We start from the raw sequence: 23,151 nt of genomic DNA on the forward strand, positions 1-23,151 counted from the left end.
ACACCCTGCTCCAGAACAAAGCGCATGGCAGCGTGGACCTCCCTCACCCTCCCATGCCACAGGGGACAAACAGCCTAGCAGCTGGGCATCAGCTCTTGTGAACACCAGGAGGAAAAGAATCACTCACAAGAGGGGAGAGGCCGGTGGGAGCTCTGCTCATAGCAGCTTAGGTCCATCTCCAGCCCCTGCATTTGGCAGTGCCAAGGGGGGCACTTTACAATCCCCGATTCCATTCCACAGAGAAGGGCTTTTCATCCCTCATTCTCCCCGGGAGCCAGGGCAGGGCAGAGCTGAGGGTGTTCAGGGCCTGGGTGGGTAAGTGCAGTTGGTTTCCATGCTGGTAATGCCAGATTTGGGGTTCCCTCGGATAACTCCCCATAGCCACTGCCCTGGGCTCTTAGCGTCCCTGCTGCAAACCAGGTCCTGGGGTTACTATTCCCTGTCACTGCATGAGTCAGCAGAGCTGGGAATAGAACCCAGGAGTCCTGGGGTTTCTTCCACTCGCCATCCCAAACCATGCAGCTCACCTCTTGCTGACAGTGGCGACGGCCAGCTCCTTCCTTGGCATGCCCTCCTCTGCCATGGAGCCCCGGGACTCGCCTTCGCTTTGCCAGCCTTCTGTTTCCCCTAGCGGGGAGCTGAGGTAGGTGCCCCCTAATGACAGTGCCAACGAGGGGGGTCTCAGGAAGGACACGCTGCCCCGGCCGCTACTCTGGCTGGTCAGGCTGCCCCGCAGCAGCTTCTCAGCAGGTGCCCCCTGCAGGCAGACGGTCCCGGGGGCCTGGTGCTTCTCAGGCACCTGAGTTTCCAGCAGCTCTGCAGACAGTGGCTGCCCGGGCAGGCTCAAGGCCCAGTTGGACTCTGAGGAGACTGCTGTGTACATCAGCTCGGTCCTGCTGCTGTCCGAGGGTGATGGTGTCCTGCCCCAGGGGGCCTGGTCTTTGGCCAGGAGCGGGTCAGAGCTGGGGCCCAGGTAGCCTGGCCAAACCGTGCTCCCAGGAAGGGCAGCCTTGGCAGGGCCCATCTGTGGCTCTGGTGGTTTGAGGAGAGCCTTGCTGGGCACTTGCTCCAGAGGAGACTCTGCAGTGCCATGCGTGTCCATGTAGTCCAGGCAGGCCGCTCCCTCCGTGCTCTGCGTGGGACTCTCCTCCCCCAGCAGGGTGGGCTCCGTGCTGCCCAGGGTCTGGAGCTCGCAGGGCTCCTCCCGGGGTGGCCAGTCCCCATCCACACTCATCTCCTTGAAGAAAGGCAGGCTCAGGTACTGGAGGATCCCACTCTGGGCCGAGGAGCTGGCTCTCTGCTGGCTGCTCAGAGACCCAGAGCCCAGCGGCTTGGGGCTGGCCAGAGCTGGGGCGCTCAGCAGCCTGCTGAGCACAGGGGAGCCCCCAGGGCCTGGGGAGTTGCGCAGCATGCTGACAGTGCTCTGGCAGCGCCCCTCGCAACACATGCCGTCCCGCAGCTCCTCCACTGTGCTGAGGGCCAGCGGCATTGGGGAGGCCACAGGGCTGAGGTTGATGCTGCACAAGGGCTTGCCTTCGTCCGTGGGGCTGCTGCAGTAGCCAAAATAGCGTCCCTGGCGGTAGCCAGAGGATCTGGCTTCTCTGTGGGCCTGGCCTGTGGCCTTGGGTCGCAGCGGCACTCCCCTCTTCCAGATGGGCTCCTCTGCTTCTGGGGGAGCGTACACCTGCAGGTAGGGTGCTGGCGGGCTGGGCTCAGGCAGGGTGGGGGAGGGATCCTGCTGCAAGAGCTCGGGGAACAGCTCCGTCTCGAGGGCGCAGGGGGAGGCCTCCCGGGGCAACCTGTCTGTCTCCACCACAAAGCGCCCGTCGGGGCCCCGGCAGATGCGCTCCAGGGGCATCGCATCCCCGATGTGGCTTTCGTACACCGTGTACTTGGAGCTGGTCCTAGGGCTGCCAGCGATGGGGAGGCACAGACTGGTGCCAGCCTTCTCCCCCCACAGCAGGGTCCGGCGCAAGTTCTGATACGGAGAGGCCTGCAGCTTCAGCTTCATGGCGCTGTCTGGGCTACCAGAGCTGTGAGAATTTCTGCAGAGAAAGAGAGGGATTAATGGGGGGATCCCTCTGCCTTCTGCCACGGGGCAGCCCCTGCCTACTTGTTCCCCCCATCCAACCTGGCCTGCACACTCACTCCAAGAACTGAGGACCCAGCCCCCAGAGGGAAGGGTCAAAGTGCACTGCCAGGGAGCTAGCCCCACACCAGAGCATGGCCTGTGGAGGGGTGGCCCGTTTCCCACAGCCCCCTGCAGCGGTCAGGACCCAGCCCCCCTCCCTCCCACTCGAAGCCCCACCCTGAGCCAGCGGGGAGCGAATGGGGAAAGCAAGGAGAACAGCATGGCACAGGAATTGTGATGAGACAGGAAGATGTCGTGGAATGGCGCGACTTACTGCGGAGGTGGAAGCTTCTTGTTGGGGGAGAAGACGATTGGTGGATCTGGAAGGTCATGAGAACACAAGGGGATCATACGGCAAGCAACTCAACATGAGACGAGGAGACTGCAATGGCCCAGGCCCACCCCTGGCCCCCAGCTAAGCCCTGAGGGCCCCCATGGTTTGTGGGGGTGATCACCTGCTTGTGACAACCAGCAGAAAACCCACCAGCGCCCAGGGGCCACCAAACAGCCATCGGGGGACGAGTTATAGTCCCTATTGCTCTGGGGCCAGATCAGAGTCGGTGCTCCCTAGAAAGGAAAGGCCCCGTGTCCCATTTCCCACCCTGCCAACCCAGCCAGTCCCTTGACCTAAAGGTGTTGTGCTTCTCAGCTCCCCTTCCCCACAGCCCCGTTTCCAGCAGGGGGACATGCCCTGGGCAGGTTTTGTTCCTCCGGGAGCAAGCAGCAGATGAAGGGAGGGGTAGAGAGACTGGGATCAAGGGGCCTTCATCATTCCCAGGCCTTGTTGACCAGGGAAAGTGGCACGGGTGTAACCCCAGGGGTTCAGTGACCTCGGGGCAGCACTGTGGCTCACCACAGTGGCTAGTTGCTGTTTAGCCTATGTTGGTTGTAGCTAACCTGCACTAGCCTGGGTCAAACCAAAGTCAGAGCAGCCCCAGCACCCAGTTAACTGAACCACTCTGAACTCACCCCTCTGGCTGCGCCAGTCCTGGGGTTCTGAGTGTCCCATGCCAGCCTGACCTCAGCTCCCCACCCAACCAACCCAGAGGGGGCTGTCACCCAACCTGGGTTACAACCTCATGTCCCTTACCTCCTGTGCCCCCCACCTGGGCTACAACCCCTTACCCCATGTAGGGAATGCCCCCTGTCCCCACTGAGAGACCTCACCCCATCCTCCATTGTGTTTCTGGGCTGCCCAGCGAGGATCCCTAGCCCCTTGCTGTGCTCCTGACCTCGGCAGCTGTGTGCCTGTGCCAGGGCTGGGTCCCTACCTTGCCTGCGTTTCTGGAGGCGGGCAGCACGCCGGCGGTTCATGACGCAGGCTACCATGGTGCTGAAGATCACAGCCACGCTGAGGAAGCAGATGCCCCCGATGACACCAGCCAGAACAGGCTGCGGCAGGAGCTCAGGCAACTGAGTGCGGGATGGATACACCTCCATACCTGGGCAAGGTGATGGGGAGAGGCCTCAGACAGCCAGCAGGGTGATGGGATACCGTGCTTCTCCCTTAGGGGGAAACCAGCCCATAGACACTTACCTACCAGCGGGGAGGGGCCCTCTGCTTGGGCACAATGGCCAGTTCCATTCCTGCCCTCGTCACACCCAGGCTGGCCTGGCTTGGGTGCATGGAGGGAGGCCCATGGGGAGCAGCACAGGAATTGTGGCAGTACAGGTCCCCTCCCCTGCACCCCAAGGGGACCCAGGGCCCCGTCAGGGCGTGGCTGGCTGTCCAGGGCAGCACAGAGCTTTACCTGCTGTGGAGACGTTCACGGTGTTGCTGGGGTCGCTCATGTAGTTCCCAGCAAAGGCCACCAGGCGGAATTCGTAGCAGGCGTCCTGGGAGAACAGAGGCTACGTTAGTGTTACAGCCAGCTCTCCCCCATGATGCGGGGCGCAGACCAGACGCAGCTCCTGACACAGGACCTGCAGCCATGTGTGCAGTGAGCTGAGGGTTTCCATCCCAGCACCAGACACACCCTGTCTCAAAGCACCTCTGAAAGGTGCAGTGACACCTGGGGACAAGCAGAGCCCCTTCTGGCCAGAACCGTCCACGCAATACTCACCACCGGGGGGCTAGTGCCGGAGCAGAGCAGAGCCCCATTTCCAACCCCAGTGGCCTGCTGGGCAAGAGAACACTCCCATGATGAATCTTGGCCTGTGCCCGACCAGGCTGTCTGGGCCCCTCTAAGCCCTTCTGGGGCCTGCTGCTGTCCCGAGAGCTCAGCAACCTGCAGCGCCAGGGCATAGGCGCCGTAGTGAACCCTGCGAGCCAGGGCCCAGGGCTTCCCACCCTGAGGGAGCACCAGGCACCAGCCTGGAGCCACTGTTCAACCCATGGGCCGCCAGCCCCCTGCTTGGCCAGAGCAACTCTCCCCTCTCCATCCGGGGGTCCTGCCTGGCAGGGGTCTCCAAACTCTACAGAGCCAGCCAGGGGCAGGTACATCAGCACAGTGCTAATGAGGAGGCCATGATGCGCGCCCGGCCTGCCGTCAGCTAGCGCCACCCAGCTGGGAGGGGCTGCTGCTCGAGCCCAGGGCTGCATCCTTCACAGCTCAATGCCAGGGGCTCGGGCTGCCAATCTCAGCAGGGGCAGGCGGAGACCTGGTGCAGAAACATCCAATGTAAGACCCCGAGGTTGGCATTTCAACCCCCCCACCCCACACCAACCTTGATGAGTCCTGGCACCAGGACCTGGGTCTTTGTGCTGGGGATGGAGCCATCCAGCCCCTCCCAGCTGCCCTGGTCCTGCCGTAACTCCAGCGCGTAGCCTGTCAGAGCCACGGAGAACTGCAACGGGGGCTCCCACTGCAGCAGGACCCCGCGCGATGTCTCATTGGCTGTCAGGGACTGTGGGGGGGACAGAAAGACGCGTGTGGCTGTGGTGGACAGCTCAGGAGGCATCTCGGTCATCGGGAAACCTGAAGGGAAAGAAGACACTGAGGAAAGGAACCAGGCTGCCATCTGGGGAGAGGGACAGCCCCAGGCAGCCTTTCGGGGGGGAGCCCCAGGGCAGCCATTCAGGGGGGTGCTGGGGGGATCCCCAGGGCAGCCACTCAGGGCATGTGAGTTCGGGTGGGTGGCTGGGAAGCATGTTCCTCCCTTAGTGATTGGAACCTCTCTGGGGGACAGGGTGAGACCAGCTCTAAAGAGGGGACATAGGAAGGGGCAGCCCCAGAGCCCAGGTGTTTTCCAGGCATCACTTGAAGGGTGGGGGTTCCATTCCCAGGAGTTCAGGGGGTGGGGATCCCTCCCAAAAGGCGGCCATTGGGAATGCCCTTCTGGGGGACCGGCGAAGGTGAAGGTTCCCCTACAGGTGAGGTCCCTCTTCTAGGTGGAGGAGCTGTTCCTAGGTGTAGGGGAGCTGTTCCTGGAGGCTGGGGGAAGGAAGAGGAGAATATTTCCAGGAGACAGGGTGCTGGCAGTGGGGGAGCCATTCCCAGGGCTGGTGGCGGGGAGCCCCATTCTTGAAGGGAGGGAATGCTGGCAATGGGGGGGGCATTCCTGGGGCTGGGGTGGTTCTCCAGGGTGCTGGCAGTGGGGGAGCCATTCCCAGGGCTGGTGGCGGGGAGCCCCATTCTTGAAGGGAGGGAATGCTGGCAATGGGGGGGGGGCATTCCTGGGGCTGGGGTGGTTCTCCAGGGTGCTGGCAGTGGGGGGTGCCATTCCTGGAGTTCGGGGGAGGGGGGGAATTCTCAGAGGTGCGGGCAGTGGGGAGCCCCATTCTCTAAGGGGGGAGTGCTGGTGGTGGGGGCCCATTGCTGGGGCTGGTGGTGGTGGGGCTGATTCTCAGGGTTGCTGGCAGTGGTGGGGCCATTCCTGGGGCTGGCGGGTGGAGAAAGGGGAGCCTGGTTCTCAGAGATGTGTGTGGGGGGGACTTTCCCAGGGTGCTGGCAGTGGGGGATCCATTCCTCGGACTGGTGGCGGTGCGGTTCTCTAGAGTGCTGGCGGTGGTGGGGCCATTCCCAGGGCTGGCATGGGGGGCTCAGTTCTCAGGGGTGCAGGCTGGGGAAGAGGGGAGCTCAGTTCCCAGGGGTGCTGGTGGGGGGGGGTGTGTGCCAGAGGCTCTCTCACCCAGGGGGAAGGAGGTGACGATCTCACTGAAGGGGCCGCTGCCCAGTTTGTTCTGGGACAGGACGCTGAACTGGTAGCCAGTGGCCGGCTGCAGGTTCTCCACCAGGAGGTACTCAGCCCCCACAGGCACCGTCAGCGACACCCAGTCATGATGGGGCCGGTTCAGGTGCTTCACCCTGAGGAGACAAAGCAGGTGAGCTGGAGCCAGCACTGGCGCCCAACCCCCCACACACCCTCCCCATATGCCCCTGAGTGAGGGCCTGTGCCTGAGAGCCCCCGCATTCACCCCTCATGAGGGCGCAGGGACACAGCCTCCACCTGTGCTGAGAGCTGGAAATTTCCCGTGTTGTCTGTCCTGCATGGGGCAGGGATCCCCACCCTTACACCCACGGCTAGCCTGGGCCATGGGCTCTGTGCCCCTGTTGCCACGCCAGCCCACTTCCAGGGGTGGTAGATGGGGGTGCCTCAGGGAGTGGAGAGCCCTGCCCGGCATGGGACTCACAGTGGCGTGTACCAGACGCTGAACCTCTGGAAGTATCCCCCGTCGAACCCCGGCTGCCAGGAGACGTTGGCTGCAAGGAGCAGTGGCAGCACCGAGACGTTGGTGACAGCGTGAGGACTGGTGCCTGATGGAGACAGTCGGGTGGGGAGTGAGTCGGGGCCATCTCTGATCTGCCCCTCCCAGGGCTCAGGCACTGGCTGGGAGCTGCCGGGGGCAGAGCGCCAGCTGGCCAGCACAAATGCCCCTCCCTACAGAAGAAATGGGCAGGCACCATCCACAGGGCGCCCGCAGGGGAGGCACCTGCATCTGTGGGCTCCCAATGGGCAGTTGCTGTGCTTGAGGGAGCGGCTGGGATGCTGCTCACCTGGGCACGCTGCCTCACACTGCAGGGTCCCTGGCAGTGCCCAATGGAGCTGGGCACAGGCCGAATCCAACATGGATTCCAGAGCGATATGGGGTCTGGGACATGGAGATTGGGTGTTCGTCTCATGTACACTCCACCAGGCATCCCCATGGACAGCCAGTGCACCCCCACTCCCCTCGGGAGGCACAAAGCCCCTCACCCCGAGCCCCATACACACACAACCACTCACCCCACCCCAAGCCTCACACACACACACACACACAGCCGCCCACCTCCACCCCGAACCCTATACACAACCACTCACACCCACCCCAAGCCTCACACACACACACAGAGCTGCCCACCTCCACCCCGAACCCTATACACAACCACTCACCTCCACCCTGAGCCTCATATGCGCGCACGCGCACGCGCGCGCACACACACACACACACAGCCGCCCACCTCCACCCCGAACCCCATACACACACACTCACTCTCACCCAGAGCCTCATACACACACACACAGCTGCCCAGCCCCATCCTGAGCCCCATTCCCCCACACACACAACCACCAGTCCCCACCCTGAGCCCCACAGACACACTGCCAATGCATCCCCCCAATACATACACACACACAGAGCTCCCTCCTCAGAGCCCAAAGGCCCTGGGTTAGGCCTCCCGCCCACCATGGGCAGCTGGTGGTGGTGCTGGTGTGGCTCAACTCACCCAACACGTAGACAGAGGTGGTGGTGCTGATCCGGGCCACCTGGTTGCTGACTGTGCATTCCCAGGCCCCGTGCTGCTCCTTAACCAGTGGCCGGAAGACGAGGCTGCTGTTCCCATCCACCTGGGCATCATTCCTCCCTGTGCTTCCCAGCTGCAGAGCAAAGGCACAGCCACCCTGACACCGGCAGCCCAGCCCTCCCCCACTAGTGCCACTGTCCACCACCGGGAGAGAGACTAAAGCAGGCTGCGCTGTGAGCACAAATTTGAGGGGGGCTGGGCCCAACCCATGCAGACTGGGGGAGGTGTGGGGGCCGGGCCGACAGGCATGCACAGACTGGAGGGGAGATAGGGTGGCGCCGGGTTGGGTGAGTGCAGCTTGGGGAGAAAAGGGAGGCTACAAGCATAGATCGGGGCTGAGGAGTATCCAGCCAGCGACCAAGCTGAGCTTGCTTCCCATCACACCAGTGCCAGGGCTACATTCACCTCCAAGAGCCTTGGACATGCCGCCCCAGTGGCTGGTGGGAAAGATGAGGCACAGGGAGGGGCAGCGACTGGGCCGAGGTCTCATTGAGAGCCAGGGGCAGAACAGGAACAAAACCCCAGAGTCCTGGGTCATCGCTTTCTCAGAGGGAGGGGGCTGCCTGGAAGAAGACACCCCCCAAGGGCTCTGAAAGGGTTGTCGCACAGGGAGTCTCTGCACAGGACGAGCCTGAAGAATGAATAACCTGGGGGGATGGCGTTAAGGTAGGAGCTGCATGGGGCAGCTGAGCCGAGTGGGGCTGGCTCCCCCTGCAGCACAGAGCCGAGCCCTGGGCCAAAGCGGGTCCTGCTTGTGGAGCCCTGAAGCTCTAGGCTGCACCTCACTGCCAAGGAGAATCTGCCATGTGGGTGGCCAGCAGCAGAGTCCCAGGGCACTGGGCACTCACAGCTCCGTTGCCGCCAGTGGCAACCAGAGTTGGCACCAAAGCACAGGCTGGGGGAAGTGAGGGTGTGATACCAAGAAGCCACAGTCCCTGAGCCATGGGGAACCCAGGCTCCACAGTCCCTCCCCCCATCTGAATCCAGAGCTGCAGCCCCCCTACCTTTGTCCATGTGACCATGGGTGGGGGGTCTCCTTGGGCGGCGCATGGGATCACCAGCTCGCGGCCCACCTCCTGGAAGTACTCCTCCTTGGGGCGCGTGGTGAACATGGGAGGGTCCTGGAACAGACACACGGGTAGCTCAGCACCCTACTCTGGGGGCAGGGGGAACGAGACAGACAGACAAAGGGGTCAGGGCTCAGCGGCTCAGGTGGGAAGTGATGCTGGTCTGGACTCATGGGCAAGAGATCCAACAGGCCCAGGGGGCAGAGCAGACAGAGGGCCCTGCACAGTGGCACTCAGGGCAGGGAAGAGCATTGCTACCCAGCTTGCTCTGTGGGGTGCACAGATGGGGTGGGTACTGTAATAACTGGGGCCTGGCAGGCCTACCCTAATTGTGAGCTTAATCCAAGGTTACAGAATGTCTCAGTCACCTGTAACCATGGGTGTTGATGGGGAAAGGTACAAGAGGGAGACAGACAGGCTGGATTAGTACAAGTAAAAAGGCCTCCTGCTGGAACTCCAGGACTGTGTTATGTTCACACCTGGTAAACAAGAGGAGTGTGGGACCAGAAATCAATGCACCAGAATGGGTGTGTAGGGGATTAGGAGGGGATGAGCTATTCCACCCAACCCCCGCTTGAGGTCCTTCAAATGAAATTAGCAGCTGGCTGGGAAATGGACCAACAGGAGCGAGGTTCCCCATCGTGGTTGCCACCCCCGCCATCTCCGGAGAGCCTGGGAATTGCTGTGACTCCACTGGGCCTTCACTGTTCTAAGCTTGAGATGTCCTGACCAGAGCAGGCCAGCGCAAGAGCATCTGACTGTCGCCCCCTCCCTTTTCCTTTCCCACCTTACTTCCTCACTTTCCTATCTCTCGGGGCTTGTCTATACAAACACAGAGGTCATGGCTGGCTGGGGTATACTTCTACCCTGCATTAAGTGTCCATGTGGACCAGGATGCCATACACTAAAGATTCCCTAGTGTGCTTTACGCTAGTCCCGTTTCAAAGCAGGGTAGATCCACGTGCACTAGGGAACTTCTAGTCCACTGCAGCAGGGATCACACAGCCAGTTAGTGTCCTGCAGGATAGTGCAGGACAGACTTACACCCCAGTTTGCCACAAAAGACAGGCTACTCACCTTGCACAGCAACCACAGTTGAGATGTTCTGTCCTCATGGCTGCTCCAAGTCAGAATGTGTGTGCCCATACACTCAATTTTTCTGCTAGCTACGCCTCTCATGCTAAAGTACAAGCGATATAGAGAGGACTGGACCCACATCACCACACTCCCTTCTCAGCCTCAGAGCTTGGTAAAACTCTCAAGTCGAGGCGAGAGGAGAGCCAGTATTAGAGCACCCATCGGGATAAAACATCTCCAGAAACTGTGGTTACTTACCTAGCACAGAGTTACTGTCCCTCTGGGTGCTCCATGCGTGGAGACTCCAGAACTGTACCTTAATGTGGATCTGGTACAAAGCATAGAGGAGGGATAGCTCAGTGGTTTGAGCATTGGCCTGCTAAACCTAGGGTTGTGAGCTCAATCCTTGAGGGGGTGATTTAGGGATTGGTCCCCCTTTGAGCAGGGGGTTGGGCTAGATGATCTCTTGAGGTCCCTTCCAACCCTAATAATCTATGATTCACCAAAGGCTGTGAAAATATGTGACCAGAGGACCACATGGTTGCCTTGAAAATGTCCTTGATGGGTAACTTCCTAAGGAAGGCAACAAAATGGATTGAGCCCTGGTGGAGTGAGAAGGGGGGATGCATCCAAGAGGACTTGTAGCTTGCCAAAATACAGGCTCATACCAACCAAGGAACCTCGTGCTTGCAGAGAAAACGAAGAGTCCAGGGGAAACCCTGAAGGGCTTATTTCCATGAAGACAGAAAGCCAAGGCTCATCTTACACCCAGTGTATGGAGCTGGGTCTCTTCTCTGGATGAGTGGGACTTGGAATAAAACACCAGCAGCTGAATGTCCTGACTGATGTGGAACTCTGATGACATTTTAGGGAGGAAGTGAGGGTAGGACACAGCATAATGTCCAGATAAAGCACTGTCTACAGCAGGTCAGCTGGTTCCCCTACCCTTCTGGCTGAAGTGACTTTCACAAGAAGAAAGTAGGTTGCCACAAGCTCAAAGAGAGGCCCTCTTAATGTGTTAAGCACTAAATTGAGGTTGCAGGTAGGGTGGGGTCTTGTACTGGAGGAAACAATTTAAGGAGGCCATTAAGGAATCTTGCTGTCATAGGATGTGTGAAGACTGAGAAACCCTTGATTGGCAAATGGAATACTGTGATAGCAGTTAAAAGAACCCTGACAGAGGGCAGGGACAGTCCCAGAGATTTCAGATTTAGTCAGCTGGTGAGAATGGATGCCAAGGGAAAAACCAGTAGGGGATATAGAATGGTGGGTGCACCAGATCTGGAAGCACTTCAACTTCTGCAGGAGAGTCCTTCAAGTGGTTAGTTTCCTGCTATTCAGTAAAACTGACTGAACTTCAGAAGAACATTCCTGTTCTAGGCCCGAGAACCATTGCAAAGTCAGGCCTTGAGGTGCAAGGATGATCAGTTAGGATGGGTTATGGGGCCCAACTCCTGGGTCAGGAGGTCTGTCATTAGAGGATGTTGCAGAAGCAGATATTTTGCCAGATGGATCATAGTCGGGAACCACCCATCTCAGCCACACCCAAGCCATAAAAATTAGCACTGCTTTCTCTTGTTTCAATTTAAGCAGGGCTTTGTGGATCAGTGGAGTTAGATGGAAGGCATATAATAGACCCTGGGGTCAAGAAGTGCATCTCCCAGGGAGTCATGACTGTGTGTCCCCTCCTTGAAAATAGGGGGTGGGGAAGACACAGAATCAAAGAATATCAGGATTGGAAGGGACTTCAGGAGGTCATCTAGTCCAACCCCTTGCTCAAAGCAGGACCAATCACCAGACAGATTTTTGCCCCAAATGGCCCCCTCAAGAATTGAGCTCACAACCCTGGGTTTAGCAGGCTAATGCTCAAACCACTGAGCTATCCCTCCCTCCAACTTGAGTTGGAAGTTGTGGCAAAGAGGTCTATCTGTTGAAGAACTCAGGTAAAGTAGATCTCTTCAAAGAATACATTGGTCAGCTCCCACTCACGGTCTTAATGGAAAATTCTGCTCTGCGAATGTGCGATTGTGATGCAGTAGGGACTGTCTGTGTGGGGAGTGGGAGAGAAGGGGAGGACTTTAGGGGATGGACGATGCCAGGGCCTGTAACCTGAGCTAGGTAAGGGAGGGGAAAGGTCAACACCTTTGCCTGGGAAGGGGAACAAAGGAAGGGAGTGGCAGGAGGGAAGCAGTTTGAGTTTGGGCTTGGGGCTGTGTGGGTGGAATTCAGGGTATCCTAGCTAGGATCCAAGCACCCTGAAAGCCCAGAAGGACTCGATGGAGGGGTCCTGACTGTGCCTGCAAGCTCTGCTGTAACCGGTGTTCCTGTTGTCCAATAAACCTTCTGTTTTACTGGCTGGCTAAGAGTCACTGTGGGTCCCAGGAAGAGGGGTGCAGGGCCGGACCCCCCCACACTCCGTGACAACTGGTGGCAGCGGCGGGAGATACTGCACCCCGTGGACGGCGCTTCCTGCAGTAAGTGACTGGGGAGCAGTAAAACGAAGGGGTGATTAACCCCTGGGAGTGTGTGCCCAGTGAGAAGGACTTTGCAGTAACAGGGTCCCCCAGGGGATTGCAGCGAGCGGTCCCAGGGGCGGAGGAGTCTGCAGCTCGACCCTGGCAGAGAGGTGGTGACCTCACGAAGGGCTGGTGCACTAGGGGTCCCCCTGGAAACTGTGGGGAGTGGCGAGCACCCCGGCCTGTGAGTGACCAGCAGGAAGATGTATGCCAAGCGGCGCAAGCAGAGGGGGTTGCGCCCGGGGAGACGCACCAAGGACCAGCTGATTGCCCAGCGGGAGCAGAGAGACCGCATGAATGAACGGAGCCCTGTCTCTGAGGGAAGCAGCCGGGCAGATGCAGCGCAGGCACCAGTGTCTGTCCCCGCTGGGAGTGGTCAGCCGGCGGACGAGGGCTTCCCGAGACCCCCCCTTCCTAGGCGTAGGGGAAGGGCGGGGAGGAGCCCAGTGTATACCGAGGGCACCGTGACACCCCCGGCCAGCAGGGGAGCCTCACGGCGAAGCTCACCCCCCAGCAGGGGATCCTCCCGGCAATGCTCGGCATCCGTGGAGCGGAGGCGGCTGGAATATGAAAGGGAGCTGAGACGGGAAGAGCTCGAGTTAAAGAGGCGAGAGCTGGAGGAGAAGGCGAAACAGCGTGAACATGAGGAGAACCAGTGCCAGCGTGAGTGGGAGGAGAAGGAGAAACAGCGTAAACATGAGCTGGACCTGGCCCGGCTGAGGAGCAGTGGGGCTCCGGCTGCGGTGAGTGAGGGGGGACCCAAGCCTACAAAGAGCTTTGATAAGCACTTGCTGCCCCGGCGTAAGGAGGGGGAGGACATAGATACCTTCCTGACGGCCATTGAGAATGCCTGCGAGCTGCACAGGGTTGATCCTGCAGACAGGATCGCAGTTCTCACCCCCTTACTGGACTCCACAGCCGTGGAGATGTACAGCCGACTGAAAGGGGCGGAGGCAGGGGACTACGAACTGTTCAAACAGGCCCTGCTCTGCGAGTTTGGGCTGACTCCTGAGATGTACCGGAAAAAGTTCCGGAGCCAGCGTAAAACCCGTGAGGTCACATACCTACAACTGGTCAACCGGGCGCAGGGGTATGCCCACAAGTGGACAGCTGGGGCCCAAACTAAAGAGGACCTGCTTGACCTATTCATACTGGAGCACCTGTACGAGCAGTGCCCGTCCAACCTGAGGCTGTGGTTGATGGACCAGAAGCCGGAGAACCCGCAGCATGCAGGCCAGCTGGCCGACCAATTTGTGGACAGTCGGGCAGGGGATGGCAGGGAGGAGTCTCGAAGGAGCAGGCCTGCCTCAACGCAGAGAGAGAGTCATCATGGGACCTCCCAAAGGGGGCCTATGGAGAACCCCCCCAAAAGGGGAACATCCAGCGGCAGGTCCCTCCGACCCACTCAAGGGGACCCACGAGATATGGGCTGCTATTGCTGTGGCCAACGAGGTCACATACGGGCCCAGTGCCCCAAGCTCAGGGACAGACCAAGCAGACCCAACCCGCAGAGGGTGGACTGGGTAAAAACCCAATCGGAGGAGGGGCTACATTCCCAGGAAAGGGGGGTTGGCAACATACTACCTGTGGATGCTCCAGGTTCCGGGTTTTTGGTTTACCAGGTGGGCGCGGGGCTGCCCCTCCGGAAAGAGTGCATTGTTTCCCTGGAAGTGGATGGGAGGAAGGTCACTGGGTACTGGGACACGGGCGCAGAGGTGACGCTGGCCCGGCCCGAGGTGGTGGCCTCAGATCGGATGGTGCCCGACACCTACCTGACCCTGATGGGCGTGGGCGGGACCCCATTCAAGGTACCCGTGGCAAGGGTACACCTGAAATGGGGGGCCAAGGAGGGCCCCAAGGATGTGGGGGTACACCAATATTTGCCCACTGATGTGTTAATGGGAGGGGACCTTGAGGACTGGCCTAGTAACACCCAGAGTGCCCTGGTCGTGACTCATAGTCAGAGTCGGCAAATGGCACTGCTCCCCGACAACGGGGAAGGTACTCGACCTGAGGTGCAGGACCCTAACTCAGGGAGCGGGGAATGCCCAGGGGCACGGTGCAGAGAGGCTGCGGCCTCAGACCCAGCCAGCAAGAGAGAGCCGGTCCCCATTCCTGTCCCAGCTGCTGAGTTCCAGGCCGAGTTGCAGAAAGATCCCTCCTTGCGGAAGCACAGGGACCGGGCTGACCTTAGTGCGGTACAGACCATGAGGAGAGGTTGCAAGGAGAGGTTCCTGTGGGAGAAGGGGTTCCTGTACCGAGAATGGGCTCCCCCAGGGGAAGTAGAGTCATGGGGGATCAGGAGGCAGCTGGTGGTTCCCCAGAAGTTCCGTCACAAGCTTTTGTACCTGGCCCATGACATCCCTCTCGCAGGGCACCAGGGAATCCAGCGCACCAGGCAGAGGCTGCTACAGAACTTTTACTGGCCTGGGGTCTTTACCCATGTCCGACAGTACTGCCAATCCTGTGACCCCTGCCAGAGGGTGGGGAAGGCCCGGGACAAGGGGAAAGCGGCTTTGAGGCCTTTACCCATCATAGAAGAATCTTTCCAGAAGGTGGCCATGGACATAGTGGGACCCCTCAGCAAGACGACCCGGTCAGGGAAGAAATACATCCTGGTGGTGATTTTGCCACTCGCTACCCCGAGGCGGTGGCCTTGTCCTCTATCGAAGCAGACACAGTGGCAGATGCGCTGCTGACAATTTTCAGCCGGGTGGAGTTCCCCAAGGAGGTCTTAACGGACCAGGGGTCCAACTTCATGTCGGCCCTGCTCCGGTCCTTATGGCAGAAATGTGGAGTCCAGCACAACTGGGCCTCAGTGTATCACCCCCAGTCCAACGGGCTGGTAGAAAGGTTCAACGGGACGCTGAAGAGGATGCTAAAAACATTTATGAACCAGCATCCGCAAGATTGGGACAAGTACTTACCTCACCTGCTGTTTGCGTACAGGGAGGTACCCCAGGAATCTACCGGGTTTTCACCTTTCAAACTGTTGTATGGAAGGCGGGTGAGGGGGCCCCTAGACCTGATGAGGGACGAATGGGAGGGGAAGGCCGCTCCCGAGGGAGAGTCAGTGATGGAGTATGTCCTGACCTTCCGGGAAAGACTGGCCGAGCTCATGGGCCTGGCCAGGGAGAATTTGGCCCGAGCCCAGAGGAGGCAGAAGGTCTGGTATGACCGCACAGCACGAGCCCGTGCCTTCGCCACTGGGGATCAGGTGATGGTTCTTATCCCCATGAGGAGAAACAAACTCCAGGCCGCCTGGGAAGGGCCCTTCAAGGCTATCAAGCAACTGAATGAGGTAAACTATGTGGTGGAGCTGTCAAACCGGGCACATCACCGTCGGGTGTACCATGTGAACATGATGAAACCAGACTATGACAGGGGGAATGTGGTGTTGGCTGTGTGTGGACATTGGGAGGGGCAGGGAGATGACTCCTTAGTAGATCTATTCCCTGGGACAAAAGCTGGTTCCCCCCTGGAGGCGATTCCCCTCTCTGATCAACTGACCCCGGGCCAGCACGCTGAGATCACGGGGGTGCTGCATCTGTACCGACAGCTGTTTTCCAACCAGCCTGGACGCACTAATTTGACTGTCCACCGGGTGGAGACCGGGTCACATGCCCCTATAAGATGCTCCCCTTTTCGGGTCACTGGTAAAACTGCCCAGGATCTTGAAAGAGAGGTCAGGGACATGCTGGCTTTGGGGGTGATCCAGCCGTCTTCCAGCCCTTGGGCCTCGCCAGTGGTGCTGGTTCCCAAGAAGGATGGGTCAATCCGGTTCTGTGTGGACTATCGAAAGCTCAATGCCATCACCGTATCTGATGCCTACCCTATGCCCAGGCCTGACGAGCTCCTAGACAAGCTGGGAGGTGCTCGGTACCTCACCACTATGGATCTTACCAAAGGCTACTGGCAAGTGCTGCTGGACGCAGATGCCAGGCTGAAATCGGCCTTTATCACCCCTCTGGGGCTCTATGAGTTTCTGACCCTACCCTTCGGCCTCAAGGGAGCGCCGGCCACCTTCCAGCGCCTGGTGGATCAGCTACTGAGGGGGATGGAGAGTTTTGCCGTGGCGTATATTGACGACATCTGCGTCTTCAGCCAGACCTGGGAGGACCACATGTCCCAGGTTAAACAAGTCCTAGACCGACTCCAAAAGGCTGGGTTAACAGTAAAGGCTGAGAAGTGCAAGGTGGGGATGGCTGAAGTATCTTACCTGGGCCATCGGGTGGGGAGCGGCTGCCTGAAGCCGGAACCAGCCAAGGTGGAGGTGATCAGAGACTGGCCTGGTCCCCAAACCAAAAAGCAGGTCCAGGCCTTTATTGGGATGGCGGGGTACTATCGAAGGTTCGTGCCCCACTTTAGTGCCATAGCCGGCCCCATCACTGAACTGTGCAAAAAGGGGAAGCCAGACAAGGTGATCTGGACTGAGCAGTGCCAGGAGGCTTTCCGGGCGCTGAAGGAGGCTCTGGTTAGTGGCCCAGTTCTGGCAAACCCAGATTTTGACAAACCCTTTATGGTGTTCACTGATGCCTCAGACACGGGACTGGGGGCAGTGTTAATGCAGGAGGATGAAAAGGGGGAGAGACACCCCATCGTGTACCTGAGTAAGAAGCTGCTACCCCAGGAACAAAGCTACGCAGCCATCGAGAAGGAATGCCTGGCCATGGTGTGGGCCCTTAAGAAACTAGAGCCATATCTCTTTGGGCGACACTTCACCGTGTACACCGACCACTCTCCCCTGACCTGGCTGCACCAGATGAAAGGAGCCAACGCCAAGCTCCTGAGGTGGAGCCTGCTTCTGCAGGACTATGACATGGATGTGGTCCATGTGAAGGGAAGTGCCAACCTGACAGCAGATGCGTTGTCCCGGAGAGGGGGCCCTGAACTTCCCCAGGTCACTGGGCAGAGTGACCCCGCTCAGTTCAGTCTCGAAGGGGGGAGAGATGTGATGCAGTAGGGACTGTCTTTGTGGGGAGTGGGAGAGCAGGGGAGGACTTTAGGGGATGGATGATGCCAGGGCCTGTAACCTGAGCTAGGTAAGGGAGGGGAAAGGTCAACACCTTTGCCTGGGAAGGGGAACAAAGGAAGGGAGTGGCAGGAGGGAAGCAGTTTGAGTTTGGGCTTGGGGCTGTGTGGGCGGAATTCAGGGTATCCTAGCTAGGATCCAAGCACCCTGAAAGCCCAGAAGGACTCGGTGGAGGGGCCCTGACTGTGCCTGCAAGCTCTGCTGTAACCGGTGTTCCTGTTGTCCAATAAACCTTCTGTTTTACTGGCTGGCTAAGAGTCACTGTGGGTCCCAGGAAGAGGGGTGCAGGGCCGGACCCCCCCACGCTCCGTGACAGCGATGGTGTTCTGTGATTCTGGCAGCTAGATCACGGAGATATCTGTGCACTGGGGTATGCACCAGTTCCATAGTCTCAGTGACCATTCACTTAAGAATTGGCATTTTGTTTTTCCTTGGGAGTTTATATAGTTCGTGGCCTCCTGGTTGTCCAACCTCACTTTGACTCACTGGCCCCACATAAGGTAGGGAGCAAAGGCAGGCATCATGGATGGCTCGAAGTTCGAGGACGTTGATGTGTAGTGACAACTCTCAAGGAATCCATCTGCCTTGTGCTGTATGATTCTGTAGGTGAGCGCCCCAGCCTAGAAGGGAGGCGTCTGTGGGGATGACATGTAGGAGGTGGATGTGAGGGGGGGTTCCCACGCAGACTCTTTGAGGGTCCTTCCACCAACTGAGGGAGTCAGGTGCCATCCAAGGGACTGATACCTCCCTGGACAGCTTGTGCTTGCAGGGAGTGTAGGCTGTCCTAAGCCAGGCTTGCATGGGGGGTTATGAAAGTGCAGGCTGCCATGCATCCCAAGAGCTAAAGACAAGCCCACGCCACGATTTGCGGGCTCTGCTGTCAAGCGGAGATCAAGTGAGACATTGAGATGAACCTGTCCACTGGCAGGTAGGTTTTAGCTGCCAGAGTCCAGGTTGGCCCCGATAGTCTATGTGTTGCACAGGGTTGATTTCTCTACATTGAGGTGAAGGCTTAAGGAGTGGAATAGACCTAGGTCCCTCTTGGTGGCGGACTGACCTCCACCGGAAGGATGGCCCTTGAAGAGCTAGTTGTCCAGACATGGAAAAGTTACTGTTCCCAGATGCCAAAAGTGGCCTGTGATAATGGAGGGGACTTTCGTAATGACCCTCAGGGCAGCTGAAAGGTCAGAAGGCATGGCACAGTACTGGTGATGGTCACTGCCCACTACAAACGTGAGGAAACACCACGGTGTTGGGTTTATGGCTACATGGAAATAGACATCCTGGAAGTCAAGGGTGATGAAGATCTAACAACAGAATGATGGCCACTAGGGTGGCCATCCGGAAGTGCTGCATGTGAATCAAAGTGTTTAGAGATGGAAGGTCTGCACTCGGTCTCCAACCTCCTTTTTCCTTTGGGACCAGGAAGTACCAGGAGAAGAGACCCTTACTGATGAAGTCTGGAGGAATGGATTTGGCCACCCCTGGATGCAGGAGGGATTCTACCTCCTGGTTTAAGGAGCTCCTCCTGAGAGGGGTCCCTGAATACGAACAGGGAGGTGGAACAGAGCGGACCTGGATGGAGTAGCTAGTCAGGATTATTGCCAGTACCCATTTGTCTGAGGTGATACGCTCCCAAGAATCATAGAATACCAGGGTTGGAAAATACCTCAGGAGGTATCTAGTCCAACCCCCTGCTCAAAATAGGGCCAATCCCAACTAAATCGTCCCAGCCAGGGTTTTGGACAGAAGGGAAGACATGGGCAAGACGGTCTCCAAAGAGTGGGTGAATGGAGTGATGTTGCCGAAGATCCATAGGGAGAGTTTGTGGGCCTCAACCAAGGTGTCAAAATGGTTGTTTGGATGAGGCAGCCACCTGGGAGATGACAGTGGAGGATGGGCCTTTCTTGTATGGCCTAAACCTCTTTCCAGGCAGCTCAGCAGTTCTCTGGGGCAGTGTTGTGCTGTCTGAGACTTGCTGCATTTTCTCTTTGTAGCTGGAGTGTAGATACCAAGAGTGTGCAACATCACCCTGGAATCCTTGAATGAGCGAAGAGAACCATCCGTAGTGCCATTGAAGAGCTGAGGTCCTTCAAAGGCAAATCCTCCACAGTATTCTGCACTTCCCTGGGCAAGCTGGAGGACTGTAGCCAGGAGGCCTGACACACGATTAAACAGAGGCAATATCCGCCATGTCCAGGGAGGCCGCAAGAAGGCTTTGGCTATTGTCTGGCCCTTTGTAATAAGAGCGCGAAACAGCTCTGTCTTGTCCTAAGGCAAAAACTCAATTTAGTAAGAAAATTTACTCTAGTTGGTAAAGTCACATTCGCCATCAGGGCTTGGGAGCAAGCACCTCAGAACTGTGGCTCCTGTGTCCTAGAAGGTCCAGACACTTGAGTTCCTTGTTAGATGTTGTTGCCTTGAAATAATGTTGCCTACTCCTTTTGTTGGGAGTTGGGCATAGGATGAGTAAACAAGTACTCCGGGACCTTGGCTGGACACAGTACGTTTTATCGGCCCTCTTACAGGTGGATGGGATGCTGGCTAATGTTTGCCACGCTGTGTGGGCTGGCAAGAGGAGGATCTCATTAATAGGTATGGCTACCTTGCCCTGGGTAGAGGCATGGGTGACGTCCACCAGGGAGTGCTGCTGTTCCTGGATTTCCTCCAAGGGATTCTGCAAAGCCTCTGCTATGCGTTTCATCAAGCCTGGAAAGGCCCTGAAGTCATCCGCATTGGATGGCAGTGGGGGCACAGTTGCCTTATCTGGGGAGAAAGAGGATGGTGGCACCTCCCCATCAATTCTCAACTCTGAATGCACTGATGGCTCCTCTTGAGTAAGGAGGCTCCCAGTTGCTGGCGGAAGAGACTCCGATAGGATCTCTTGCACGTAAAGGTACCCTGTAGACTTGGTCCCCAAAAAGAGCCCAGGATTTCCACTGTGGAGGGGCATAAGGGAAAGGTGCTAGACCCCATGGCCAGGGCTATTGGGTCAAACATCTGCTGCCTTCTAGGGTCCCTTTCTTGGGGAAGAGGATGCACCGGGCACTACTAGCAGAAAAACCTCTGATTTAGAATTTATGGGTAGGTATCCTCACATGGAGCACCCATAGGGGCAACGACTTGGAAAACCTAAGTGTTCATATAGATAAGCCCTCATTCTCTCTTTCAACTTCTAACAAGAGTCTGGTTCAGCCGATCAAAACAATGGCATTTTTTGCAACACTGCTGTAAGCCCATGGCCAGAGAGGCAGCTGAAAGCAATGGCTTGGTACAAGTTTGCCAGGGCTTGGAGTAGCTGATCAGACCATGGGCTAGGCCTGCATTTCTCCAGCAGTGAGGTTGCAAGTAAGAGTCAGCACCATAGACAGAAGCTGCATTTTCTATCTTTGCTGGTCTTTTCTCTCCCGTCTTGTGCACTTGTCTAGTTTTGCCTTAAAGGAAGAAGGATCGGACTTTAAGAGCAGCAGCAACAGCTCCAGGCCATCTCAACTTACTTCGTTTCCTTCCCCCAAGGACAGTTATCACCATCTTTAATACAATCTAAAAAACTGTAAACAAGGATGTTTTTCCAGGTAAAAATTCTCTATAGCTAAATGGGAAGGGTACAAGAGTTACTATTAAAATGAAAGTCTTAATAATTTGAAATGTGAAATATTAAAGAAACTCTTTTTTGTTTTCTTATGTATCTGTAATACATGGTTAAAAATATCCCTGGAAATTTGCCATGGACCTAAGCAGGTGGAGATCTCTGCACTCAAAAGCCCCGACCATGTTTGAATGTTTAGTGCTGTACAATGACAGGGCCATGTTCACACCTTGACTCTCTGGGTCCACTTGTTACACCAAAATTAATACATCCGGGTGTGTGTTTGTGTGAGTGCACCAGAGAAGGGCTCCCCCATCCCAGCCATGCCCCTACTCAGCCAGTGTGGCGGGCAGGCTGCCTCCCCTCACCTTGAGCAAGACACGGGTGGGTGCTGAGGCACCAGCCGTGCCGTAGCTGTTGTAGGGGGTGCAGGTGTAAAGCCCCAAGGCGTCGTCGTTCCCGGTAGCGATGACAATGGAGCCATCGGGTGCCATGGACCAGCCAGGGAACTGCAGAGGGAGAGACAGATCAGAATGCGGCCCCCTGACAGCGGGTGTGTGGCAGAGGCTGAGTTTCCAGGGAGACCTGGCATAGTCGGTACCTTATCAAGCTTCAGGGGATGCCCGTCCTTGGTCCAGCTGATGGAGAGAAGAGGTGGGTTGGCCTTGGTGGGGCACTGGATCATGCCCTGCATCCCCTTGGGCAAGAGGGTCTCTGGTGGCATGGTGGTCACCTGGGCTGGATCTGCAAGACACCAAAGTAGTCAAGGCCTGGGTGAGCTCCGCAGCGAAGGGGCTGGGGAGTGGGGTGTGGCAGCCATATGCACAAAATGCTGCCAGCCTGCAGGGCTGGGACGAGCAGCACCAGAGGCTGTGCCTTCTCTATGTGATGGGCTTGTCCATGGCAGAGCCCCTGGAAAGCTAGGGACACCCTGGATCTGTCCACAGAGGAAGCCCAGCTCCTGGCAATTCAGCACTGCCCCCTAGGGTGCATCTGGACCATGGTCACATGGGCTCCTCAGCTCAGAGACCTGGGCCAGGTGGGAGACAGGCGGATGGGGAGGCCGGCTGAGGGCCACAGCAGGAAATGGGCCCTTTTCTCCCAGGCTCCAGGCCACAAAGGGGGAGGTCACAGGCCAAAAGTGTTTCCCTGCCCCCATCAAACAAGTGGGGCCACCAGGGCTCAGCTCAGGAGCCAGGATGTCTGGGTACGGCAGGGTCTCAGAGAGAGGGCAGCGTGGGGCAGGTGTGGCCCTTACATAGGACTGGGGGGACAGGGGTAGTGGGACCTTACACAGCACTGTGATGAAAGCTGAGGCAGAGGGTGGTTTCCACAGCCCATTGCTGGGAACACAGGTGTATTTGCCAGCGTCGTCTGGGGTCGTTTTCTGGAGCAAAAGGCTCCCGTCCACCAGGACACGAACACGAGACTGCAGGTGGCTGGAAGGAAGTGGGGGGGGGGGGCAGAGTCAGGAGCCCAGCAGGAGCTGTCCCAATGAGCCAGCACCCAAACTGCTGGCGGCCCCCACTGCAGGGCTCAGGGAGCATCCACAGCGACTTGATCCCAACACATCACAACCAGCACTCGCATCGGCTCAGCAGCACCCCCAAGACCAGCTGCTGCCCTCCCGGTCCTGACACTAGCACCCAATCATTGCCTCTACAGCCCTGACACTGGGGCCCAGCTATTGCCACCACAGCCACACCACTGTCCAGCCAACCCCCCCCCCCCAGTTGAGCCATGGCCACTGGGGCCAGCCAGGCCATGGCACTGCCACTGGGACCCGGCCACTCTCCCCACAGTCCCACAGCTCTGCCATGACCACCATAGCTTCATTACAGCTGCCATCACCAAAGCCCTGTCCACACTCTCATCGCTGTTGACTATCCCGCTCACTCCTATGACTCCAACAGCACCACTTCACCCTCCCGCCACCAGCTAATCAAATCACCCCCTCAGCACTCACCATGCAAGCGGCTGGCCAGGTGTGTATGACCTGGATGGTGCTGTGGGAGG

The 23,151-nt window shown here is 58.1% G+C and overlaps 1 protein-coding gene across 3 annotated transcripts in view; it reads right to left on the reverse strand.

Moving 5' to 3' along the window:
• Nucleotides 1–23,151, reverse strand: part of IGSF9 (immunoglobulin superfamily member 9) — a 64,279-nt gene that overhangs the window by 6,787 nt on the left and 34,341 nt on the right. For all 3 annotated transcript variants that reach the window (XM_030542287.1, XM_030542289.1, XM_030542288.1), the window contains exons 8-19: nt 22,429–22,574; nt 21,737–21,879; nt 21,504–21,644; nt 8,859–8,975; nt 7,777–7,927; nt 6,705–6,828; nt 6,203–6,378; nt 4,799–5,049; nt 3,883–3,967; nt 3,403–3,573; nt 2,406–2,451; nt 528–2,045 (exon numbers count right to left, since the gene is read on the reverse strand). In XM_030542287.1, the coding sequence (XP_030398147.1) occupies nt 528–2,045; nt 2,406–2,451; nt 3,403–3,573; nt 3,883–3,967; nt 4,799–5,049; nt 6,203–6,378; nt 6,705–6,828; nt 7,777–7,927; nt 8,859–8,975; nt 21,504–21,644; nt 21,737–21,879; nt 22,429–22,574 (3,069 nt within the window). The remainder of the gene's footprint in view (nt 1–527; nt 2,046–2,405; nt 2,452–3,402; nt 3,574–3,882; nt 3,968–4,798; nt 5,050–6,202; nt 6,379–6,704; nt 6,829–7,776; nt 7,928–8,858; nt 8,976–21,503; nt 21,645–21,736; nt 21,880–22,428; nt 22,575–23,151) is intronic.

Source organism: Gopherus evgoodei, chromosome 24, assembly GCF_007399415.2.
Source record: "Gopherus evgoodei ecotype Sinaloan lineage chromosome 24, rGopEvg1_v1.p, whole genome shotgun sequence".
In the NCBI taxonomy this organism is placed as follows: domain Eukaryota; kingdom Metazoa; phylum Chordata; order Testudines; family Testudinidae; genus Gopherus; species Gopherus evgoodei.